The sequence below is a fragment of the Lepisosteus oculatus genome, chromosome 2, assembly GCF_040954835.1.
Source record: "Lepisosteus oculatus isolate fLepOcu1 chromosome 2, fLepOcu1.hap2, whole genome shotgun sequence".
NCBI classification, from domain to species: Eukaryota; Metazoa; Chordata; class Actinopteri; order Semionotiformes; family Lepisosteidae; genus Lepisosteus; species Lepisosteus oculatus.
In genome coordinates, this window is record NC_090697.1 from 50,072,466 (window position 1) to 50,099,397 (window position 26,932).

The window sequence follows — 26,932 nt, forward strand, 5'->3', positions numbered from 1 at the left end:
GGTCACCCCCTCTGTCACAAACACCACTGTGGCTCTTGATAACTTTTCCCCTCAGCAAAGCCCTGCTCCCCTGCACAGAGGGGTGTAGAAAGAAATATGCACTACAAGTCAGAGTGGAACATTCAGCCTGTCTTTAATGTATGGTTGCTGGAAGATTCAAGAACCACATGACGTTGTTTTAAAGATTTCAGTAATTCTGGTTTCTTTAGCATGACTTGGAAAATTGTCCTTTATACCAGAAGCTTTCTGGAAAATAAAACTGAATCTAAGATGGTTCCCTGTTTGCTTAGGCATAAAGATCCCCTTAACTAGTTAACTAGTTAGACTGTAATTCCATCACCTCAAAAGCCCCAACTCGGACTCAAATAGTGGCAGATGTTTGGCCAAACAAGTTCCTTTGTGTGACATACAGTAAGCAGTTGTCAATCAATTGAAAGCTGTGCCAAGATCCAGCCAATGGATGAGATGGCAATTTGTTAACGAAATTGGAAAACATTAATTAAACAGTGCATGTTCAATGAAATGCAATGTTTGTGTTCAGCTTACAGCTGCAGAGTTCATGGTCTTTATCCTCTCTGTTGGTCTTCACGGATTCTCGAAGGCTCTGGAATGCTACAGTAAGAGAGAGTAGAGGGATACAGAAGAGTAGAGGCTGTTATGTTCTCTAATGTGAGTTCTGCACACATAATGTAGATAAAATGTTATTCTTAATGATCCCAAATGCTAGAGAATAACACACCTTTGCATCTTTTGTTTTAATGTAACCACCAAGATCAAAGATTCATGATGAGAAAAATACACTTTCACAGTGTATGTACAGTACTTACATACAGTGTACGTACTGTACTGTATGTACAGTATATTCAGATGTAGATTAACACTGATAATACAGTAAAGGTAAATTACGTACAGATGTAAGAACTCCAATAATGCCCTAACTTCAGAGAATATATATATAATGCTATAAGTGTGTTTCCAGCTTAGAGTTTAATTCACCGAAGTGGAAAAACAGCACTATCACCGTGTGCATGTGGCCAGACATTGCCAGCTTAAGGGTTTGTAATTATTCTTTGAAAATGCAAATAAAAAGGGAGTGCTTTATTATTGAGCCAGGGCAGAGCCAGAACCAGAAAAGTAGAGTTGGTCCACATGACATTTTCATTTTATTTGGGAAAACTTGCACCTAATTTACATAATGTTTGTAACCCTAACATTACCGGGAAAGAACTAAGGATTGCTATTCGTACAGGCAGGTAAGCCTATGGTTAGGTTGTATTCATCAGCTGGCAGTCATGCATAGGCACTGTGTTTCTGCTTCATGGTGTCTTGAGCACAGTTTTTAACCCCTAGGGAAAGGAACCCTGCTTTGCCTCCTGGGATTTGTGTGTGGGTCTGTGGAGGGGAATTAGCAAATAGAAGCAGACTTTCACAATGCTATTGTTTCACTCAACAAACTCCATGGCTTGTACACCTGCTTGCAGAAGCTGAAGAGACAGCTGGCTTAAAGCACACTTTCTGTGTGCTTTGAAAATAGCTACAGAATGAAGGGATGCCCTTAAAGAAATACAAACAACAAAAACATTAGGTCGCAGGTGTGCTACACTTGTTTGTCAGCCACATCCAACTTATTTGTTTAAAACATAAATTAAGAATAATCTTTGTTGCTTAATTTCACCAGCAACATAAGTATATGAATTGTACAAAATACTGTAGATGATCATTTGTGCCAAAAGGAACTCAGATGAGAAGAATGCATTAAATCTCATGACTACCCGAAACAGTAATCAACTTACAGTAAAGAACCTACTTTTAAAATGGCAAGTTAGCTTCCTGTCTCTCCCACTGCATCAGGAGTGAGCAAAAATGTAACTTAGGATGTCTACACATACAGTAGGTCTAGAGGTTTCATAGTAGTATCGATATTACAGCCTGTCCATAATAATGTAAGATTTAAATAATGGGACCAGATGACCTAAGAATTTAAGAGAAATTGGATTTGTGTTTCTGACATTTCCACCAGACTTAAACTAATAGAGCATTAAATTCTCTACTGATATTGGAGCTCACTGAGCACAAATTGGTTTTAAATCATACTGCAGACTTTCAGGAAGTCTTCGCTGTTTATTTTGTTCCTAGTCAACTGTAATTGTTCTGGCTTTCTTGTGTCTCCTTTGATCATATAATGCTAATCAGTTCTTCCTTTTATCAGTCAAACAAATGTAAAATTGCCAGGGCGATTCTGGAAATGAGGGCAGTACATTAATTTATGCAATTGAACAGCAAGTGTAAAGTAGAAGTTGCTTAAAAAACATCAAGAGAAATAAATGGCATTTATTTATTAAACATTTTTTACAGAACACATTTGGCACCTTCTGTGTGGTGCTCTTTCCATGTTCACATGGCTTTCCTCCCTTCTACCAAAGACATGATCACTAGATAAATTGGTGTCTTTAAATTTCTCCCATGTTCTATGTGTGTGTGCATGTTTGTGTAACCTGTGATAGACTGATGTCCGTCCACAGTGTCATCCAGGTGCCCTGTGCTTCTGGGATAGACTCTCAGGTGACTTTAACCAGGAGTAAAGTATTTCTGATAATGGCTGTATGGATAATTATAATAAAATTTGTTTCACACCGTGTAAGATGATCAAGTTTAGGAAACATTTAAAGTTCACTTTACAGAATGATTTGCTCTCAGTTTTGAGGGAACTAAAAAAATGTTTGAAAAAGACATCCCCAAATGTTGAGCATCTCTGCTTTACGTGTGGTATACAATACATACAGTATATTGTTTAAACAGGCTTTTCAAAACTTTATGATAATTCAAAGTTCAATTAAATCATAAGGAAAACCAAATGCAAATATGTGAGAAAGAATGAGTGGAGGCCATATTGTTGCTAATAGCTGAGTGACCCAAGGATTCAGTCCAGCCAGAAAGCTGCTTCAACAACATGGAATGACAGTGTGTTTCAGATGTCTGGAGCACTGTTTAAAAAAGTGCCCCCTGCTCATTTACTACCCCAAAAAACAGAACATCAAAGATTCTTGATTTGAAATGTATTATGTTCTTTTTTGTACAAAATTCAATTAATAGAATTCTAAATTAAATTAGGGTAGTGTGATAACTACTGTATGCTCAGCTTTCCTGTTGAAATGACTATCACTGAGGCATGCCCATGCAATACTTGACCTAAGATGGCACTGGCAGAGTGGGTACTGTACATGTGACTATGGGTCTGTGGTTCACACTTACATCTCTTGTAAGCTTTTATTGAATTGAATTTATGTCAGATTAATCTATGGCCTTTTAGTCACCTTGATTTATTAATTTAAATACAATTAATAAGGATAAAACATGATGTTTGAAGCAATTAATATACAAAAATGTATATATACCAGTAAGCTATTTGTCATTTCTATGCAAATCTCCATTTTGTGAAAATATATTTATATTTTTCTGTTCAAATATAAAGGCATGTATATTTGTATAGAATCCTAATGCTAATATTATACTAATAATAAACTTGGCAAAAAATAAGGTTTTAAGATTAAGTTTTAAAAATTCAACGCAAATTTGCTGCAAAGCAAAGAATATATGACAAGTATTCGCTCATCAGAAAATGATTATGGTGTGCAGGTATGTGTAAAGACAGCCAGATGTATCTATCAGAAAGTGCGGAAGAGATAAACAGGGCTGGGCTTTGCTCTGATAACAGATAATTACATACTTCAGACACTACTCAGCAGAGAGTAGTCTTGATGTTCATAAAGCAGGAAATCAATGGAATGTACTCAATGCCTCTCAGTGGATAGGCAACTGGGATGAATAATATCTCTTGATTCTTGCAGCTTCCCAGAAACCCTGATATTTGTATTCTCCTGTACTGGTAAAGAATGCTAGGCTAAGCCTGAAGCTTTAGGGATTTAACACAAAAAAAAACACTGGTGAATTGACTATGGTGTAAATCCTTAAACTCATGTTAGATTTTTCTTTAGACCTTTAATGTCTGTAGGTGTACTTTAAGAGATGGATATAAAGAGACCTATTACCTTGGCTCTACTTAACCATTAATAACACAAAATTGAAAATACAGAGTGCCGGGTGGCAAACAAGGAGCATTTTGAGGCTTAGGAAACATATCAGGACTTTCAATGTTGTTTAGCTAGCTTTCTGAACATTTAACTTGGATTTAAACTACAACAGGGATATTTACACACTTCGAGTATAAGTACATCATCTTCAAGTGAATTGAAATATTACGGCTACTTCCTTTCTCAAATTGTGGCAATTTGTCTGCTGATTCTGCTCTTTCTTCATTGTCATGGTTTCCTATCTCTGATACTCTGAATGACAAGGTGCAAATGTTTAATAGCTCTCTTTTATCTTCTCTTGATAACTTAGCTCTTCTTAAAAATCAATCCATCTCCTATTCATGCTGTGCCTCATGGAATACCAATCAGTTGCATTCATTGAAGAATCAAAGAGAATAACAAAACTGAGAATAACAAAAACAATCCCAGATGCCCACCCTACTACATTAATTGCTTCATGATAACTTTGCAACACTTCTTTAGAGTTTTTTACAACAAAGATTGACAATATCTGGCATCACATTCTTTCCACAACACTTGCTACTATTACACCTTCTCCCTGCATTACTGATTTGTTGATTCTCCTCTTTCTTGTTTCTCTCAGCTTGATACTGCATGCCTTAGTAAACTTATATCACGTATGAAACCCACCACCTGTCTACAAGATCCCTTTCCATATGTTTTATTTAAATCCTGTTTTCAGCCCTCTTCCCTACCGTTTTCAACATTGAAAATGAATCTTTGAGCACTTAAATTGTACCAATGGCCTTTAAAATGATTTCAGTTACAACTACGCCTAAAAATACAAACTTGGCTTGGGTAACCTGAACAATTTTTGTCCTCTGTCTAACATGCTGTTGCAATAATAATTACCTTATAGCAAATAACCTCCTCGAAACCTTCCAATCTGGTTTCAGACAATTACACAGCACATAAACTGCCATTAAAGTTAATAACAATCTTTTTATGGCAACTTATTCTTGTTTTCTATATCTCCTAATTCTCCTGGACCTGTGATGCTTGTGAAACAGTTGATCGTGACATTTTCCTCTCCTGTCTTGAGTCTGAGTTTGTAGTTTCTGACATAGTCTTAAATGGTTCAATTCTTATCTAACTGACCACTCATACTTTGTTCATCTTGGGGGTTTTAGTTCTGAAATCTGGTGTTCCCCAAGGCTCAGTACTGGGCCCTCTGCTATTCAATATTCAATTCTATGCTGATCATATGCAAATCTATGTCTTTACTAAACCTGACACTGAAGTAGTTGTTTCTACACTCTGTAACTGCATCTCTGATATAAAACCCTGCTGGACTCAATTTCTGTCACTTTCCTCACTTTCCTCCACTTAAATTGCAACAAGACTGAAGTCATGCTTCTCAGCATCCTCCATCACCTATGTAGAGCCAATGCACTAAGCCTACAGTATATGTGGACAGCTGTGTAATTTAATTTCAATTAAAATTGAAGAACTGGGGGTGATATTTATTCCTGGTTTGACTTTTGACTCAAGTGCAGAATATTGTAAAAACATATTTTTGCCATCCCAGAAATATCACCAGACTATATCCTATGTTGTTTTTGACTGCAGCAGCAAAGTTGGTCAATACATTTGTCTTTTCTAGATTTGATTACTGCAATGCCTTACTCACTGGGGTATCTAAATCCACACTGAACAAACACATATGTTCAGAATTCAGCAGTGAGAATCCTGACCAGGCCGTGTGCAAGTGCTCACATTACTCCTGTCCTGGAGTTCTAACACTGGCTTCCTATCAGGTTTTAAGCCATCATGGCTTGAGACCTCAGTACCTTTCTGATCTTATTATGTCTACTCCCCAACATGCAGCCTTCATTAGTCTAATAGGGCCTTCTATTGCTATGCCGCAAAGCTCTGGAATTCTATTCTCAAGTATATCAGAGGGTTACCTACCCTGAGCGCATTTACATCTGGACTCTTTCTTTTCACACTCTCTTTCTTTTTCTTCTTTCTTTTCAGGAAAAAGCCTTTCCAGGCTTTTATTGAATTGATATCTGTGTTTGCTCCATTTTCAAATGACAATGTATCTTCTGCTGTACCTCTAACCACTTGAGTTTCTTATACGCTTATTCTATAATTTGCTATTATTACTTTTTTACACCTACTTTGAAATGTTTTAAGATGCCACTCATAAAAGCAGTATATAACATAAAGCTTATTATTGTGGTTATAATCATTAATGTAATTTACAAAAAACTAAAACATACAGTAATATACTTGCAGTATGCAAATGATCAGAAAAAAACATATGGAAAATGAACAAGCCCAGCTGCTTGCCTTGAATGGCACAAGAGTAAAAATAATATTTCACACCTAATAAGAATAACTGGCAAGAAACCCTAGATTAACACTTGCAATTGGTTGTGAAAAGAGGGTGATTCGTTGGAGAGAAAGATAAGGGTGCCAAAATTCACCCTGCTACTGTGAGTGATACTGAACAGTATTCTGCACCCATTGAAATCATCATTGATCTTGTGTCCCGTTGTGATAAGAAACATCTCTTCTGATGTTTTTGTTTTGTTTTTTGAGAAAAAAACAAACTCAACTGAAGTAGCAAATAGAATTTATTAATCCTATCAATTTTGTATTGTACATTTTTCACATACAATTCATTCAGATGTAATTAATTTACAACATGAAGTGCTAAACAGAAACTTGCAAAAATGTCTAAACAAATTAAATTTCACCATCTGAATATATTGTGCTTTCAAGAACATAAGTATTTACCCATTCCTACAGTGAGAGGGCAATGTGGCATTGTACGCAAGTCTTTGCATTCATAACTCATAACTATCTATGCTTATCTATATCTACACTGCGTGTTCTGGTGTGATGGTGAGAATAGGTTCATATTGCACCAATGATTTCAGTACACTGTAATCATTTTGCAAATGATCATGCAGATGTCTTTTGAAAGTCTACGGTCTAGGTTTATTCTTTAAAAACTGTATGAGTGCATTCCATATTCAGGTTCTTCCAAAAGGTATTCAATGCTAGGTGGCAAGGCTGGTCAAGGACGAATAAAATGTTCAGATTCCTGTAGGTACTCTAGACATATTCCACCTGACAGACCATATGCCCATATGTCCTGCTGGAATTTGTTTTCAGAATCTGATGGATCTTGAAAAGCAGTTCCAAAATCCTGGTCAGATGGTCAGTAAGGCAGGTCCATCTTCCTATTCACTCTATAGAGACACAAGGTGACTGAACATGGGAAAGAGCCCTCCTTCTTTGCCCTCTTTGTTCAGCATTGGTAAGTGAGCAGAAAGCAGGGGCAGTCTGTAGAGCTTCCTGTCTGTTGTTAACACATTCAAAGTTGCAACAGTCATGTGGTGGCAGTGTAATCTTCTCCCGACCTCATGTGTGGACAGTGTAGCTCTAAGCCTTCCTATTGCTTCAGGGTTCCTTTATGCTCAGCATTTCCCCTCATTTTGGTGTCAGTCTTTGCATCCTGTGATTGTCTTCTAATTTGACAAAGACCGTGAGCTGAAGTCTGTCATTGTTGCTGTTCTCGCATGCACAGAAGATGGAGATGCACGAGTTAAACTATGCCAGGTAAATCACATATCACAGCCGCAGCAAATGGGGTCATTGAAGATTTTAAGTAGGGCATGTAAAAATCATACTGATGATTTCATTATATTTATTTACTGCACTTGTTATAAATATTTACTCAAAATATGGCAGCAAACATGAAGTGCCCAGCTGCACCTCTTCAGACCTGAAATATCACACTTCTGTACAGTAGGAGCCTTTTTCCATTGGTATATCTTTATTATGTAGATAATCCACCTTGCCATACGATTGAGAACAATCTAAACACACTTTTTTGTTTAGAGTCGCCAGTTATTTCTGTGATATCCGAACTGGAATAGTCAATCGTGCATTTTTCATGTCTCGACTTGCAGCTACAATCTCTGTGAAAGCTCACAGAGGAGTATGAGGAAGCACAGGCAAACTCTTCTGACCCGCCCACCTTCAGTCCAGTTGTGCTTTAACACGTGACAGGCACTGTTCAGAGTTGATTGGAGAAGAGGTGCGTCCCTTGCCGCCAACAACACTGACTGTACCTTACTGTACATCTGACCACCTTGCTGACCACAGGGGTCACTCCAAGTGTTGCTGAGGAGTTGCTGAGAGCGGAGAATCCTTGGGGAATCCTGTTGACAGTCAGTTAGTGATTAGACCCAGGCTCAAACCTGCAATCATGGAGCTCAGCCTGGACTCTTGACTAATCACTCATTAAAAACACTCTTAGAAAACAAATTGGACATTTTGAGTAGTAATGCAAAAGATCTACAGTATTCTCTGTGCACACACTTCAAGTACATTAGCAAGTACTTTGAAAAAGAATGAATCTTTGCTTTGTATACCCTTTCTGATGCATTTCTTTGCATGCACTTATTTTAATGGTGCTTTTTTCTTTTTTATTTTAAGAAGTCATACCCCTACTCCTCTGTCGCAAGCAGGTTTGGTTAGAAATTCAGTTTGCTAGACCTGTCACAATAAATTAATTACAGGATATTGCAGAAGTGGCTTTGTTCAAGCATATACATCTTGCATAGATTAATATAGCCAATTTCCCCATTTCTATCTATTTGTGGTCAGAGATATCCACAGAACTTTACAGCTGCTGCAGACTGCCAGGTACTCTAAATATGAGAACTGAGTATCATTCGGGTGTTAAGTGCTGTAAGAGTGCATATCCTCATCTAAGTGTCAGTCAGAGTGGAAGAACACAGCTGCTGGATGGAGTATTTAGCAAATATTTACCAGCAACATTTCCGCAGATATTTTAAAGCAAAATATGAATGTTTTTGTAGGGTAACAGGTGCTGTATTCGGATACTGCATCATTAAAGAGGATCTGAAAAAAAGAAACACAATTTCAGCAGGACAATACAATCTTTTCACCAACACTTACAACACATGAGGCTGTGGAGTTGGAGCAAACATTTCAAATTGTGCAGGACTATCAGTGTTATTTCTCAGTCATCAATTTTGTATACACTTTCACAGTGTGCTTGAAGGTGTGGTTGTTAACAAAAAAGACATTTCTTTAATGTGACAGCTTAAAAGCAAAGATTTTATCCCAAACAAGTCAGGAGGCAGACAGTGTTAAAGTATTAAAGAACACTTTCTTCAGTTTCTACCTCATCTGAAGCTTAAGTAAGTCACCTCATACTGTGTACATATTGCTGCAACATTCATTGTTTACATATCCAACAGACGCCTGAATTACAATCATCCAGACTGCAGACAAACATTCTTCACTGCAAGTCTAATCAGAGGACAAACAGACAATCAGGGGTCTCTATCTGGATCATCTGCACTTGTTTTGTGTGGCATATTTGGAAAACGGAGTAAAACAAATGAAAAAAAATATCACCAGTGCTGAAACTAGCTATTCTGGCACCAGATAGATCACATAAACTAAGTGGCGTTTTAATTTAAAGAAAATATATTTTTGAGCAGAAATGTGAAATATGCAGCATGTACTAAGTATCAAGAAAATGCATTTTGTTGGAAGACTGCTGCCTTTAAAAAAGGTACATAGAAAAGCTGTTGATAGTTGTTAGGTCTAAACATTACAGGGTGTTTTGTTTGTCCTCAAGGGTGTATCTGCAGTCGCTTTGTTTGCATGACAAGATTTCAGAGATGAAAGAGAGTCCCCCCCAGTGATGTGCTTAACAATACATCTGAGTATAATAAAAATGACAACTAGCCACCCACTCTCAAACAACACAAATCGAAAGGCTGTTTCTAAGATAGGATCTAAGTGCCAAAGGATGTTTTTCGTATATCTACAGTATATGGAAAAAATCATTCTTAGAAATCCATGACAATAATAGTTGCAAAGTAAGCATTAAATAAATTGTCCAAATACATCCATTATGGTTGTAAATTGTGTGTTAGGTGTATGAAAGGAAATTCAAAAGAAATTGATGTCCTTGAGTTACAGAACCTTTCAGAATAATCCAAAATAAGATTGATGCACGTACATCAACTGCAAACAAGTTTCTAACTGAGAGAAGACCTGTTTATGCTTCAGGGAGTTTATAAGAGCACTTTGCATGAAGTGCCTTATTCAAGGGTAGAACAGTAACATCCCACCCAGGATTTCAACCCACAACCTTCGTGACTGGAATTCAGACCTCTAACCACATTACTGGTGAACAATCACTTATAATGTCTTGCGGTTCTTGGTTTTGTTTTACCTTTGCAGAGATGCAGCCCTTGGTATAATGAATATGAATAATTAACAGTGGGAACATCTTTGTGATGTGACCTAATGGTGACAAAAGGGAACTTATAAGATCATAAGAGAGTGCTTTCACTTGTTGTTAGATTGGGTTTTAAACATGAGTTCACAAAGATAAAAATCTTGGGAAATACCTCAATGTTCCAGCCACCAACAGAAAGTCCATTTTGCATTAAGGTTCCACAATAAAGACACACATCAGATTTGCTTTCCCAGAGGGTTGGGACATCTTTTAGAAATCGAATGAACAAAGATACCCTGTTAAGTTTGGGATAAGAATCTGCACGGAGATTGTCTGTTCTCTTGTGTTCACGTGGGTTTCCTCTGCATTTTTCGTTTTCCTCCAACTGCCCCAAAACTAGATTAATTAGCTTCTGTAAAATCAGCCCTGGTGTGTGAGTGTGTGTACAGTATGTGTGTGTGTGTATGTGTGTGTGCCCTGAAATGGACTGGTGCCCCTTCCAGGGTGTATCCTGCCTTGTGCCCCATTGCTTGCTGAGTTAGCCTCTGGCTTCCCTTGCGAACCTGTACTGGATAAAGAGGTTTAGAAAATACTGTAGACGGATGGATAGATTGACTAATAATTGATTCATTTTATTATATATTTTTAGTAATGGAATACATAGGATAATTAATTGTTAGCAGCATATTCATTACATTCAAGAACTGATAATGTAATTTACAGCACTTCTGCTAATGAAAGCGGAATGACATACAGTATGCCTAATCGCAACAGCAATATATAGTTCTAAACTCAGCCTCCAAATGACTGTTTGAGTGGTACGAGATTAATTGCTAAATTCAAAAGATATCATGCAAGCAACTTTCGAATGCGTCAATGCGAAGACCTTTTCTGTTCATGAATCAAATTTAGATATGGAATTTTTTCTTTTTTTAGTCCACAAAAAATGATGCGTGACGTTAGAAGCAGTAAATAAATGCCTTTCTTGTGGCGTGGAGCAGAGGGAATGAGTGACTTGGGCCTGCTGCGTCTCTATTTCAAAATTCCTCCAGAACCATTTCAAAATGTAGTGTTTTTCCTCACCACAGCAGACCCCAGAAGTCAAAATAGGGAAGGTTTCCTTATCTCTGTGCTCCAGTATGGTGGCAGTGCTGGGTCACTGCAGGAGAGATCGCAGGGGGCGTGTTCAACACTAATGACAGGCAGGGGGGATGGCTGCCTGTGTGTGTGGAAATGTGTGTGTGTATTTGTGAGCACATGTGAGAGTGTGTTTGTGCACTCTGTTTATGAAACCCTACTGGAACAATCACATAGATAAAGGATGGGGGATGGGAAAGTGTTTTTTTGCTTCTATAAAAGAAACAATAGAGTGTGGAATCGGGGCAAGTGGAATACTGTACTTATAGACAAAAAAGACTTTGTAGTAAAAACAAAACTTTGGAGAACATATGATGTGTTTTGTTTTCCAACAATGTATTTTTATGAATTGTCAACTAGCAGGATCATTGTCCATGTACAGTATGTCTATCATTATCTAATAATTATATCTATGATCTATGATATCTAGTCTTATTTTCTAGCCATTTATCATCATCAGTGCTCTTTACCAGCATGGTGAGGCTGTAACATTATATTGAACACAAAGTGAAGAACAAGGACAATGTTTGGCTGCATTTATGGCATACACAATTGGGAATTCTCAAATTGATCCATATTGACAAGCGCGACCAAGACCTACAGTATATTACTAGGTGTACTAGTACTAGTAGGTGAACACCTACATTTTTACCTTTACAAACTTTTGAACAGTATTCCATATGTCAGGCAGTAACTTTTTGTTTAGTTTGTTTAGTTTGTTAAGTTCAAGATGTTCTTATCACGTTGCTCACACTAAAAATATTCCAAAAACTCCAGCAAGCAAATGTGTTGCACACTACTAAACCAGAAACTGCAGACATCAAAAAACACTCGGCTCATTGCACATTCACACCAACTCATACAAAAACAAGAACCTGTCATCACTAGACCAAAACTTCACCTGGTCAGTCACTGGAGAGACTGATAATGCAGGTCAGACTTCAACTCAAAGGTCATGACATAGAAAACTAATGGCCTCAGCTACTGATATAGAACACATTAAGTACAAGTCAGCATTGAGGGGAGACACTTTAGGGAATACAATAGGGAATTTACTGTTTACGAACCTTATCAAAACATGTTAAAAAATATGTTTTCTGACAAGTTGAAGAACATTTCTTTCATCAAAGAAATTTGTCTTCTCAGGAATCACAGTTGCATTGAAGTATTAAATATATTTGAGTATATTTGTGCTTGCTGCACTCTTTCACTCATATAAAGTTAATTTAATTTTTAATTTTAATTTAATTTAATGTTAAGCTCATGGGAGCAGTGAAATTAGTGCACCATTTGGAATGCTTTTACTCTTCCTTCTCATTCATGAAATCTAGATTTAATCTCTTAGTATGTTAAGGAATAAAATATTGCAACACAAGCGCCTACCTGACCTCATGTTTGGTGGGGGCTGCACTTAAGGGTGGGTCCCCTCCATCATGAAAGGTGCATTAGTGTATATAAATGTGTTTTTTGTGTTGTAGCAAATGCAGCCTGAAAATAATGACTCAGAAGGATCAAGTGAACAAGCCGGACATGAGTGTTGATCCCTTTGCCTTTCAGAGGGTGATCTGCCCCGCACAGAACTGGCCTTCTGCCTTCAATCATGTCAATAACAAGCAGGTGATCTTTATCACCCATGTCAGGCTTGGTAGTTTAATCTTGCATGAATTAAAATTGTGTCTTTTTGTAGGGCTAATCAACTAATTTTTAATTTATATACCTAACATTGACTGGTAGTGTTTGTTGAAAGACAGCTGTATGAAATCCCTCATGCCAAGGAACAATTAAAAAAGTGTACCAATACCTATATATAGTATATATACCAATGGAAAAAAGAAACACAATATTTTCTGGAATGAGAAAACTATAGTTATAGCTTACTGTATGTACTTTCACAAAAAGTTATCCATTTGTTTTAAGCCCTCTGACCAGCAATACAGCCTGTGCAGTGAAGCATTGCAATTTGCGAATCACATGAAAGGTGCACTTTCACCCAACGTAGTCCAGGTGGAACAATACCTTACAAGGTCACCTTTAAAAAGGCCTTTATTCAGTTTTCTGTGCATTCCATAATGCCTCGATGTCACCAGATGCAAGGGAGAGGGCCATTGGCATGCTGCAGGCAGGCAGGCAGGAAAGCAGGCCAGACACTATGGAGCAAGCTGCTGCTGAATCTGCCAGCAGTCACAATGCCCGCATCAGTCAGGCTCCAAGCTGCTGGCATTAGAGCAAGGCAACCTGTCAGAGGCCCTCTGCTCACACCTCCTAGACATCACACCTGACTGGCTTGGGCCAGACAGAGGCGGCGATGGATTCGTCAGTAGTGGCATCAGGTCCTCTTCACAGATGAGTCACTCTTCAGCCTGTTCCATGCAGACGGGAAGGCCAGAGTGTGTTGCATTTCTTTTTCCATCAGTATACAATAATTAATAATTTATTAATACAAAAATGTAAGCCTTTATCTACACATGTTTTTTGAAAGACAGAGAACAAAGAATATGTCTTAACCTATTATGTGTGCTTCAAACATATAATATAAAAAGAACTATGAAAGTGCCTTATGAACTCTCAGGTAGGCAGAGTTTGGTTCAGAGCTTTTTATTAGTTTATAACTGAACAATAGATGCATTCTTTAGAAAGTACATAGGTATAGTAAGTGAAGAGATTCAGATTTGTATCTAGACTCAAGTCTGTAAGGGCATTGTTTTATCTCCTGAAAGAAAACTGATATATGAAGTGTCAAATTAAAAATACATCCAATAGCTTCTGTGTTAATTCATAATCAAAACCTTTTTTTTTTGCTTTACTGGCAAGGTTTTTGTATTTATTAGATGAGTACAAATACGTTTAACGTACAGTAAGTATTGCTTTTATTTTGGAGTAATTCCATGCATACAGTAAATTTGCTCAAATTAGTACAATGACATTCTTTATAAGTAACTTTATGTTCAAGTAATTTCCAATGACCATACGTGTTGAGACACATTCACCTCGGAAGCACATTTCAGAGTCTTAAAGTATTTGATTGCATAGTATTATGGGGTACATGAAGTATGTACCCCACTGAGTGCTGCTCAGATGGCTTTAAATCTGGAGATTGGCTTGATTGGTTCTAAGATTTTCCTCTTTTTTCCCTCCCAGTGGGCTCTTAGGTTGCACTGATGTTTTGGGTCATTGTCGTACTGCACGGTGAGGCACTGCTCGCCAAGCACAGAAGCTTGTACTTCTATATAAACAAACAATTCTGTAAACTCCAGAATACATTTTTCCGCTGCCATTATCAGTTACATCAATAGAGTGAGTCAGTTTCAGAGGTGGAATTTTCATGCACGACATTACCTCCTCCATGCTTCAGGAGAACAGATGAGATGGCATTCTTTGGAGCGTCTGCAGTTCCTTTGTTTCTCCACACTTTAACCTTCCTATCACTTTAGTAAATTAGTGTTGGGCTCATCTGTCCATAAACCTTCATGTTTGTACTTTCAAGAAAATTTTTATCTGACTGTCTTATTGGTGCAGATGATTGAAAGTTTAGCTTTTATTGTCTCAGTCTTCTAAATACAGTGGAGTTTTATACCTTCACTCCTGCACTCTGGAGGTTGTTGGTAATTTCCCAGACAGTTGTTTCAGGGTTTTCCTTGACAGCTCTTGAAATCTTTCCATCATCAACTGCAAAACTTTTTTCTTAGGTTACCTTGTCTTGGGCTAATTGTGCTTGTTGTGGCTTTTCTTCTTTAGTAAATGGTTGCCTTATGACAGACTGGCATGCTCAATTTCTGTTCCATGGTTCTGATTGAGTTTTTAAAACTGCCTGACGTTCTGTAACAAACATGGGTAGCTGCATCAGCATGTGTAGGCTGCAAAGGAACAAGTGATAGGTTTATTCCATGCTGAAAAGAGAAGAAAGAAAACACAACGTTTCAGATAGGAGCCTTCTTCAGGTTTGAGTCTGAAGAAGGCTCACGAAGGCCTCACACCTGAAGAAGGCTCCACAGCTGAAACGTTGTGTTTTCTTTCTTCTCTTTGTTCTGTAACAAAGTTATTTGGTTTTCATTTTGACTTTCCACTGTAGACTCCAAATACTAAAGTTTTTGGTGATTTTGATTTGGTGAAAATACCAGTTTAGACTTCAATGTCCAAGTACTTTTTGGAGAAATTGTATAAAGAGTAGAACGTAAACAATCTGGAAGTTTGTAAGAACTGCCCTTGGGGATTTTACCGAAGCAGCAAAAAGTGTGTTTTATCAGCATCCTGATTTGTATCATAAATCTTCTTGCTGTATAGAGAAAGCTCTGTCAATAAACCCATTAATACACAAATCAAGCACCTAACAACTTGATTCCTTTGTATTCCATCATTTTTTTTTGCAAATATCCCCAGATAGCCCAGGGAACCAGGGAAGTTATTTTTAAAAGTAATCAGTTACAGTTAACAGATTCTTCTGTAAGTAATTACATTTTTAAAATTAATAATAATAATAATAATAATAATAATGATAATAATTATGATGTGGAATTTCTAGTAATAGGCAATTAATGTTCTTTTCAAAGTAACTTTAGACAATTGCTTTAATTTAGACTATAATACATAAATCACCGTTACCACGGACCCCAGCTTTAGGTTTACTTCAAAAAGAGTTTATGGTGAAAATACTAATTTAGACTTCAATGCCCAACTGGGTTCAGTTCTGGACCTGGAGTGCTATCTGTATGGAATTTGTATGTTCTCTCCATGTTTTTGTGGATTTCATCCAGGTGCCCTGGTTTCCTCAGACAGTCCAGAGATGTACCTGTACTGGCAGGTTAATTGGCTTCTGGGTAAATTGGCCCTGGTGTGAGTGTGTGTTTGTGATGTGACCTGTGATGCACTGGTTCTTGACCATGATGTATCCCACCTTGCACCTGTTGCTTACCTAGTTAATGGCATCTGTGAAGAGTTAATGGCATCTGTGAGCTGTGTCAGCATGTGAGCAGCACAGGAACAAACAGAGGTTAATTCAAGACGGGAAAGTATGAAGGACAGACGTAACATGTTGGCAATGAAGGTTTTTGTAGTTGTATATGGGAGAGAGGAGAAGAGCAGACAATGAGACAAAGGTTGACATATGTGAATTTAATGTGACATGTTTGAACATTTTTGCATTATTATCAGTGGCCGATGATTTAATCCAAAATGAAGAAGATAAAGTATTCATAAATAATTTCAGAACAACACATTGTTTTGCTATCAGTTATTGCAAAAAAGTTAAAATGAAAAATAATGTGACACAAAAAGGTTTATAAAAGGTTATTGACATAACATATTTTCCAATTGACAGTTTTTTGCTCACATGAACCACCCTAGAGTGTCTGATAAGCAGATTCATGGTCAAGAGGTTGGTGTAAAGAAACGTTTTCTGTCATGGCTGTTGTTTGTATTGGTCTTGTAAATGGAGGTTTGTAAAAGACGTCATCAAACAATCCACAAAAATGTTTGCAGTTTTACTTTTTATCATGGGGTAAAAATATTGAAATGTCTAAAATTTTAAAAACTAGTTTTACTTTTATTTCAATTTACTTTTTTAACTCAGAAGTGTCATCATTCAGTAATGTCAGTTCAACACCTTTGGTGATACACAAACCAGAGGTCACAAGTGGAAACTATGATCATGTTAATTTAAACCTGAGAACACAAGATTACACTTGGGGTTGTGGGAGTCTGGAACAAGCAGCCCAGCCATGATACAATGGTTTCTTTCAAGAAACATCTGGATGAGATACTCAGATCAATCAACTGTTGGAACCAAGTAAGTTATAATGGCCTCTTTAGTTTACAGCCCTGGGTAAGTCAGAGATAGTTTACTTTTAAAACATAGTCTTTATTTTGGATGAAATGGTTTGTTTTGATGCTTCATCAATTTGTCTTATTGGTTGTTCAGAGGGTCTGTAATAAAAACCACCAACACACAAACCTGTTAAGGGCAAGCAATATGGTTTCCTTTAATACTGAATAAAGCTGACAGAAAATGTATCTCATATTAATATATGAGTTAAATATATGAGTTTTTTAATTTAAAAGTTAAAAATCTAAAGAAGCAATGTGGAAATTGTGTGTAGAAAAGCTAGCTAAATAAAAAGTTAGTGTTTGCTGAGAATCATCTATATTAACTTCAAGCTATTTTGGAAGTGTAACACTCTGAACTCAGTATTTTATTTGTAGATTGTTCATCTTTCCAGAATCTCTTTAATTAAACCATTGATTGACTTTTCAATTTGTCGGGATTCTGTTGCTAGAAATTATTAAATATTTTATGTTATATGATATATACCGACTGCATTTCATGTAGTACATATCATTATATTACATTTTAAGACAATGGAAAATGTATTTATGCTTCAATTTCTGTACCTGTTCTGTCACATTCTGCACACCTGTAACAGTTTTGGATTATCAGACTTGTACTGTAGAAAGGTAATATTTTGGGTTTGCTGTCAAAGGGTGAGTGAAGTGAAGCTTAGCTTAAAAAAATGGGAAGAAAGTGGTGGCCTACAATTCCGGTTTTTGAGTGTGCCCTGCTTTGTGCTGTCTATTGTTTTTATGACTAGTACTAATCTTTGTTTCATGATAAAAGCTTGCTAGCTCATGGAAATCAATGCGACAGGGAGTGACTAATATGCTGTCTTCGCAGTGCCGACAGTGGCTGTATCTCCAGGATCGTGCTCATAATTTGAAGGTCCAAGTTCTCCCTGACATCACAGCTTGTGTTTATAAAACAACTGTTTGCACCACAAACTCTTCCCGCCTTGGCCAAAGTGCAGCCCATTCACCTCGGGAATTAGAGCAGAAGCAAGCGATGAATGAAGCAGCTCATTATGAACTCCACAGCCCTGAGCCCTGGTGAACGTCTAACATGCCAGCTATGTTTTCATTGCTGTCCAGTGCCTCTTTCGATGGCCATTGTTAACCCTAAGTGATCCTGACATTCAATTCACCAGCAGACAATTGGACCCAGCGAGCAGATTTAGGCCGCTTGTCATCAGGGAATTTCAGTGTTTGTGCCCCCCTGTTCTCCAATCCCTCCCAGCTTGAGTGCCACCTTCCCCCATTTGTCTTGTTTTTCATTGTTCCAATGATATTGCAAAACCCTGCCTTTTGCCATCTTCATGATGTCTCGTCCTCCAAGTATTTAATCTAAAAGGTACACAGAGTGTTTTGTTTTGTCCACTCTCTAAAAGAAAGCTGGCTAAAATTGAACCTCGCTGGTTCCTTGTTGCATTCGATCACACAATTGTGAAAAACAATGGCACAGTGCAAAATGCATTGAGGTTTTGGTTACTCAGAATACAATGTGACATCAATTGTAAGGCATCTGGATTCTTCTGGTTGACTTCGTTTAAAAAATGAAGCTACCTTAAGTTAAACTGCAAACATCTTTTTATTCAAGCTCTCAAAAATTTACATTTAAAAGGGATTTTAAACTGTACACAGTAGAATACAATAAAAGGAATTTCCTTTTGCAATTTGTTACATTACTATTTTTTGTATAATACTGTGCAGGTATAGCAATATATATTGTACCTATAATAGGTATATCTTCTGGATTTTTAACTGGCCCGACACAAAGGGAAATTTTATTTCCTTTAGACTTAGATAATGTAATCTGCATTTTTTGTCATGACCTTCTGCCTTCTCCCACTCATTCAGTAAAACCAGCAGTAAACATTTTGTGGCTTCTTCACATATTTCGTGCTTCTCTACTCGTGTGACAGGAAACAGATTGTTTTTAGTCAGCCCTTCTCTGTCCAAACGCTGACCATCAGTCTCACAAATAGCACCTTATAGACACTGTATACATATGGCATGTTAGCTTTATAGTTAAAAGAGAAATACCACTACCTGCTGTTAACACAATCCACTTACTAGATCTACCACATTTATCTCTGTTCTTTTGAAGCTAGAGGACACTTACAGCAATGTCTTTTTTTAACAAGCTTTTCATGCAAAGTTTTCAGTTTTAATACACCACAGATTTTTCAACTTAAATATACAATGTAATAGTAATTTTCAACTTTTTTTTTTATATATTTGCACATATGGTGGGAAAACCATTATTGGAAGCCTAAGAATATATCCTAAGCCATATAAAGGAAGAGCTAATAAACTTTATTTTTGTGGATGTACAGTATTTTACATTTAGGACCTGCAATATGTCTCTTCATAGATGATATTCCGAAGCTGATTCCAATAAATGTGTAGGGGATAAAATTTAGAAGTGTACTTGATCCACAGCTGTCATATTCATATTTCTTTTTGTTGTTTTGAAATTTAGAAGTTAAAATTTCAGACTGCTTTGCAAAACCTCAACGTCTATTTACAGTTAAGTTGTGTCTTAAATTGTGGGAGCTTAGTTAAGGAGATCGTCTGTGATCTTATTAAATGAACTGTCATCAACCTTTGTGGATTACTAAATTCAAGAAAACCAGCAAACATATCAGAAAGAGTAATAGGTTCCTCAGAGTCACTCCAGAAAGCTTTATTTAGAATTAGTGGGGCCAGAAGGTATAAGATGTAGGAGGCCCATTTTTCAAAATTCTGGTTTCAGTATACTTTTTTTCACTGCTAATGACTTAAACCACATCATCAACAAAACTTCTTAAAATAGTTTTTTTCCTTGGCTTAAAGGAACACACAAAAGCATGAAGTACAGTATCATTGCTTCTCTTAGAACAAAGAAACCTTTTTTGGTGAAAAAAACAACAACCCATAAAACATGATCTTTACATAAAACATGCTCTTTAATAGTGACCTGTTTGACTTGGCTAATGCCTTTAGCACAGATAAAAAATAATTTATCATAAGTGACAGGAAGAATGCAGTTCTCCTGATAACCTATTTCTTAAATTTGATTTATTTTTACATTATTCTTCCACAATATTCTCCTGTGTTCGTCACAAAGTCTGGCGGGACTGCACTTCAAATTGTTTGCATCTTCCAAAGATACACAGGAGGAGTGGAGTTTGTTCAGCTGCTTATTACTGTATCTACACTGCCTTGCAAAAGAATTCAGACCCTTTCATAGTGCTACATTTTGTGCCATTATAAAATTATGCATACACATGTTTTTGAACTTAACCTTTCATTTAAAAACCTGAAAGCTCAAATGGAAGACTTTTAAGTGCAAGTTGCAGTTAATGTCAGCAAAAAATAGAAAAAAAATCAAACATGTTGATTGCGTAAATATTCAAACCCGTGAATTCAATATTTGGTGGGAGCATCTCTGACAACAATTACAGCTGCAGTTCTTTATGAATCTCTACCAACTTTGCACAAAAAGCTTGGTGCAACGTTTGCCCATTCTGCATGGCAGATTTACTCTAGTTCTCTCAGGTTGCTTGGGGATCACTTATGGACAGGAGGTTTTCAAGTCTTTCCGCAGATTCTCAACAAGATTCAAGTCAGGAATTTGACTGGGTCATCCACTTTCTTATTTCCAAATCACTCTAGTGTAGCTTTAGCCTTATGCCTGGGGCCATTGCCCTATTTAAGGGTAAATTATTGCTCCTGTTTTAGGTCTTTAGCTGAACTAATGCTGGTTTTCCTTTCAGATTTGCTTCATCATTGTTTCTATCATTCCTGACAAGCTTCAGAGTCTCTACTGATGACAAGTAATCCTTTAACACAATGCTGCCACAACCATGCTTGACAGAAAGGATGATGTTGACTGGGTGGTGTTGTGCGTGGGGAGCGCATTTAGACCAGAAAGTTCCAATTTTGTGTTGTCTGACCACAAAATTAATTTTGCAATGAGTATTATCATTTAAATGCTTTTTTGCAAACTGCACGAAGGAGTTTTTTTAAGCAATTGCTTCCTTTTTGGCTCTCAGGCCAGCTTTAACTCCAAGACATTTTCTTCAATTTCAGCCATTGAACTTTTTCAGTGTTCTTTATCAGCTTCTCAGTTTGAAGGGAGAGCCTGATTTAAGCAGCTTCCCATTTCTTGGTGATTGACTTCACCACACTCAAAAGGATATTCAGTGTCATTGAAAATACCCGTTAACCACTCTGTACCTTTATAAACTTTATCCTTACTCTGTTTTGTAAGCTACTTTGTCTTTGTGGCTATTTTTGTACTTGACTGGAGGACCTTACTGAAACATATTTCAATTCTGAAATAAATTTACCATAATTATAGCACATAGAGGCCAATCAACTATCTGGGTGACTTGTAACAAATACTAACTACTCCTTAAAGGTGTCATGACAGCAAGCTTTACAACAAAATCAAATATATTCAAGGATTGTTTGCATGGCACTATGCATGTATTATACTGTGATGGACTGGCATCTTGTCCAGCATGTACCCTGATTTGCATCCGGTGCTTGCTGGGATAGGCTCCAGCTCCCCCGCAACCCTGTATTATATAAAACTGATAGAAAAATAGATGGCTGTATACCTATTATATACCATTACTTACATCTCAGATATTTCTATTAAGATTCGACAATCAGTGTTTTATGTTTCACTAAGACTTAAATGTGAAATTGCAGATTTTTTCTCAAACATAAACGTCACCTTCTATAATAACCATTGGAATCTAGGTCTTTTTTTAATCTAGAGTGTGTGTTGTCTACTGGGACACCACTTTGCTATGTAATAATGAGCAGCAGGAACAAAAAAGTAACATGAAAGTTAACAATTTTGTCTTGTCTGACCACAAAACCTTTTGCCACATATTTGTGGTATTACCTAGATGCTTTGTTACAAACTCCATGCAGGATTAATGTTCCTTTTTCAGTTGTATTCAAACACCCTTTGTTTAGTGACAGACATATAGTTGGCTCATTAATATTTTCTTCCATGTGGGCCACCGAGATCAGTAACTCTTAGAAAATCACCATTGGTCTCACACCTGTTTCTTTCTTGTCCAGATAGCCTGATCTAGGCAGCGTCTGGGTGTCTTCCTCTTAGCAATTGTCTTCACCATACTCAGAGAGATACAGTATGAAGTGACTTTAAAATATTTTACACCATGCTTTGTGTCACTATACATCTTTATCCCTGAGTTGTTTTGCTTGGTCTTCATGGTTGCCTGAAATTCACTTCCTGGCAGAGGAACCTTACAGAGACAGGTGTATTTATTCTGAAAACATGTTTACTATTATTTTTGCACAAAGATGCAGGCCACTCAACTCATCGTGTATCTTATGAAGGTAGTTTTGTGCATATAAATTAATTTAGGCTTGCCACAGTAATAGCCTTGAATACTTGAGCACTCATGACTTTTCCAGTCTAATTTCACACTATCTGCTTACTTCTTTTTGCTTTTGAATGTGTGGTGTAGGTTGTAACATATATTTACAACCTACTACTTCAAAGGGTCATGACTGCAAGATTTAAAGCAACAACCTGTAAAAACCTCCAGGTTATTAATGCTATTGCAAGGCACTTATACTGTATGTATCATGTACTGTTACTTATACTATACAAATTATGAAAACAGAGCGAGGTACTGTATACCAAGTGTATCAGTAGCCACAAGCTGGTTTGTTCTTCACCTAAACTGGACTTCTGGTCAGCTGCGAAACCAACGTCTGACTGCTCGGTCACCCTGTAATGCAGCCTTAGTGCAAAATCACAGATGTGCTATCCCTCTACTCAGAGTGAACATCTTATCAATGGTCTGTTCACACATTTTTGTTATTTATAACACTATGAGTTTAGATAATTCTTATCGTTAGAGTGCTTGTTTTCTGACAGTTGTCCAACAAACTCTGTATCTTTAATACACCACATACATTTTATATCATGATTAAAGGAGGTTTTTTGTATCATTTTAATTTTCAGTCAGCAGCTGTTTAATATTCTGATAAATATATTTTGCATTTATTGGGAGGTAAACACACTTGGAAGGCCTATTTTATTGTTTTACTAAATGGAACACTTTAATGTTCCAGTTTTCAGGCTCACTCTTTTGTTCTTGCTTCCTCTTTTCAGTGCCGGCATTAGAGTACCTGAATTGCAGGAATTTAAAATAGTGCCCTGGTAAGGTAGAGGATACCAGGCCCCTCTTGTCACGTATTTTGCTGCTATTCATAGAAGTGTGGTTGCACCTATGATCTTACAAGGCTATTACATTCTATTTAAAAATATCTTAATTCAAATGTTTGCTCCCACTTTATTAATAAAATCAACTTTTAAATCACTTAATGCTAAAGCCACTTTTAAGGAAAGGGCTTTAGATTAGTTGATTCTAAATGAAAACAACAACATACAGTACAGTAGTATTCAGCCTTAAAGTGCTCCACAGTCATATGAAGATTGGATTTAAACTAAATATCTCCTTAACATGAGCTGTGGGTAGTGCATCGGTTTGAGGAAGGAAAAAAAATCACAGGTACAAGGAGATAAAATGAGATTTCTCTGCAGAGTTGGTGGATTCACCCTACAGGGGAGGATGTGGAGTTCAGCGGTCTGGGAGAGCTCTGGTGTTGAGTCTTTATCTTGAGCCTCAAGAGAAGTCAGATGAAGTGTCTTGGACACCTGAGAAGCAGGCTCCCTTTGGAGCTCTTCCAGGAATTACCCTCTGGCTGGATTATTCAAAGCCATCCCAGGACACATGGGAAGGACCACACATCTCTGCCCTTGCCTGGGAACGGGGAGTCCCCAGGGTGAGCTGGAAGGGGTTGCTGGGGAAAGGGAAGTTACAGTAAGCTTTCTTTACTTAGCATGCTCCCACCATCCACCTGATCAGGAGGAGCGCCATCATGAAAAAGGCGGATGGATGTCTGTAAAGCAAAATTACACCTGATCAAACATGGGATATAAAATGATAACCAGTAACCGTTTTCATAGCAGGTAGCTGCGTCAGCATGCGTAGGCTTGCAAAGAACAAGTAAAGGTTTATTCCATGCCGAAGAGAGAAGAAAAGAAACGTTTCAGCAGTGGAGCCTTCTTCAGGTTTAACACATTTTCTATATTTTTTATTTACCCAAGCCAATGACATTTTAACATTAACTATACATTTTTAGTATATAATTTAAAATGTTTAGGATATAATATAAAAGCCTTCTGCTTTTGTTGTAACGTACTGTGAGAATGCTCACAGCTCGGTGAAGCTGAACAATGATGAAGTGAAAACTGGTGAAGATCGGTGAAGATTACGACAATCTAGTACAGTTTGACTTTGGATCTAACTTTATTGTGTGAAGTTCATAAACTACAGTATTCATTGATCTGTTTGAACAGAAAGTAGAATGTAGTACATTTAATGTAGTTACAGAAAGGCACACAATAATGACCATAAAGTATATAAAATAAATATATATGAAATTACAAGTTTTTGTTTGTAATAATAGGTTGTATTTAGGGGATGTATTGCAATTAATAATAGCTTTAAATCGAACAGCAAACAAATAATGTAAATAATAAAGTGCCACTACTAATAGAAACCTTCAGTCTGGCTGAAAAGTCCATTTTTATTATTTTAATTCTAACATTTCACAAATAAAGCAATTGAATTAGCTTTTTTTCCAAACTGGTATGCATATATTTATAGCATACATACTGTGAATATACAGTATAAACTTCAATCACTTGAAATACTTAGGACACTAATAAATATACTGTATTCTAAACAACTGTAAAAAGAGTGAGAAATGTACATACAGTACAGCAAAAAAATCAAATAACTCATTGTTTATGTAGAAGTGGCATAATATTAGTGTTTCTGTAACAGGTACCTAGGATGCCTTTTACTTTGTTAATGTGAAAGGTTTTCAGTTTTAATACATTCATTCAACTTCAAGTTAAATCAGATGACTCATTTGATGAATAAAACATCCACATGGAAATTTAGTGTCTATCATTAAAATAGAAAAATATCTCAAAATTCACACAAAAAACATGACATTTTTAGCACTTAGTGAAAATTGTGTAGATTCAGAGGCATTATATTTTGTCACTCACAATCTCTAACAATGTTATTCACCAATTTATTGCGTATAACAATATTGCTTACATGTTTCTAGAAGAGGTGCACATTCAGTCATCTTGATTAAGATTTAAAATAATGATTAAAGACAGAGGGAATACTTATAAGACTTCATAAACTTCTATAACATTGCAGAAATAAGAAATTAATTAATTTGCCTCTACTAATGTGTTGCGAGGATAAGTCAATATTTAATAAACACATTGCTGAATAATCATAGTTTGAAACAAAGTAATAACACTTACAGCTAATAAATATGTGAATAACATCATTAGAAATGGTGGGCACCAGAAATTTTGTCTGTGACTGTAGTATCAATTAATAATTTGTGCAACTGAAATAGTAAAATATGAAAAACATGTAAAAATGCATACCACATTAAACTTTAAAATCATATACAATCACATTTTACATGTTTACAACTCTATGACACACAACAATACCAACCCAAAACAACAGGAAAATACAACACTATAAAATAAATAAAATCAAAATATTAGTACAAAATAAAACATGTAAAATTCGTGGTAACATAGTAAATAAAATGCCCGGAGATTTTCCATGCTCAGAGTACAGCAGGGCTTTTTAGTAACAACAGAAGTGAAGGAACAAAAATAGCAGCAAACTGGGCTAGATATTCATCATTCAGTCTCCTAACAAAACATCAGCCCTTTGCAAATATTCAAACGTATTAAAGTAGTGTTTCTCATAAAGGAATAGGCACTATTTTTAATCCCTGTACTACTTAAATTGAAGTTTAGGAAGTAACCATTCACACTTTTGTACACAATGTCCTGGCTGGCACCACTCAAATTGCAGGGCTCTGAAGCCTTTATTGCCGATACACGTGCGTACAGTACATTCGCAGAGCTGGCATCTATCTAACAGTCTGGCTCAAAAGCACTGTTCGATTGTCCTCCTTTGTGGATGGTCTTGGCCGAAGTCTTCGACCTCTTCTTTCTAACAGACGCCGTAGGAGCCGCAGTGTCACCAGCAGTGACAGTCCGGGATGATTCGACATCAGTGACAGCAGGAGCCTCTGACCTGCCTTCTGTGGACTTCTTCTTCAACTTCTTCTTTTTCTTTTGGACTCTACAAGAGATACAGGTATATTTTCTGAAAAAAGGTTGGTAGTTAAAACCAAAAGGTTCATCTTTGCAATCTGAGCAATCTTTACAATGGAATGAAAACCAATGAATGCTTTTTACATGTACTAATTGTGTTGCTGATCAAATATATTTATTGGCTATGTTTAATGAATTTTTGAAGAAAAAGATATGTGATTTATTTATCCTGGCAAATACCCTGTTTTCCGTTTTCAAATGTATTCAACATATAGCTTCACCCAGATAAAACACAAGTTCATACCCCCACCCTAATCTATCAAAGAAATAAACTCTTGAAAAGATGGAGAGACACTACAAGAGTATATTTTATGTCTGCATGACTGTTATTTTCCGAATCAATTAGCCCCC

The 26,932-nt window shown here is 36.8% G+C and overlaps 1 protein-coding gene across 1 annotated transcript in view; it reads right to left on the reverse strand.

Annotated features, from left to right (window-relative positions):
* Window positions 1-24,922: 24,922 nt before the first annotated feature.
* The window catches only part of ahi1 (Abelson helper integration site 1), a 99,041-nt gene continuing 97,031 nt past the window's right edge, over window positions 24,923-26,932 (reverse strand). Inside the window, exon 27 of the mRNA XM_015347985.2 lies at window positions 24,923-26,549. Within this exon, the coding sequence (XP_015203471.2) occupies window positions 26,339-26,549 (211 nt within the window). The 3' untranslated portion in view covers window positions 24,923-26,338. The remainder of the gene's footprint in view (window positions 26,550-26,932) is intronic.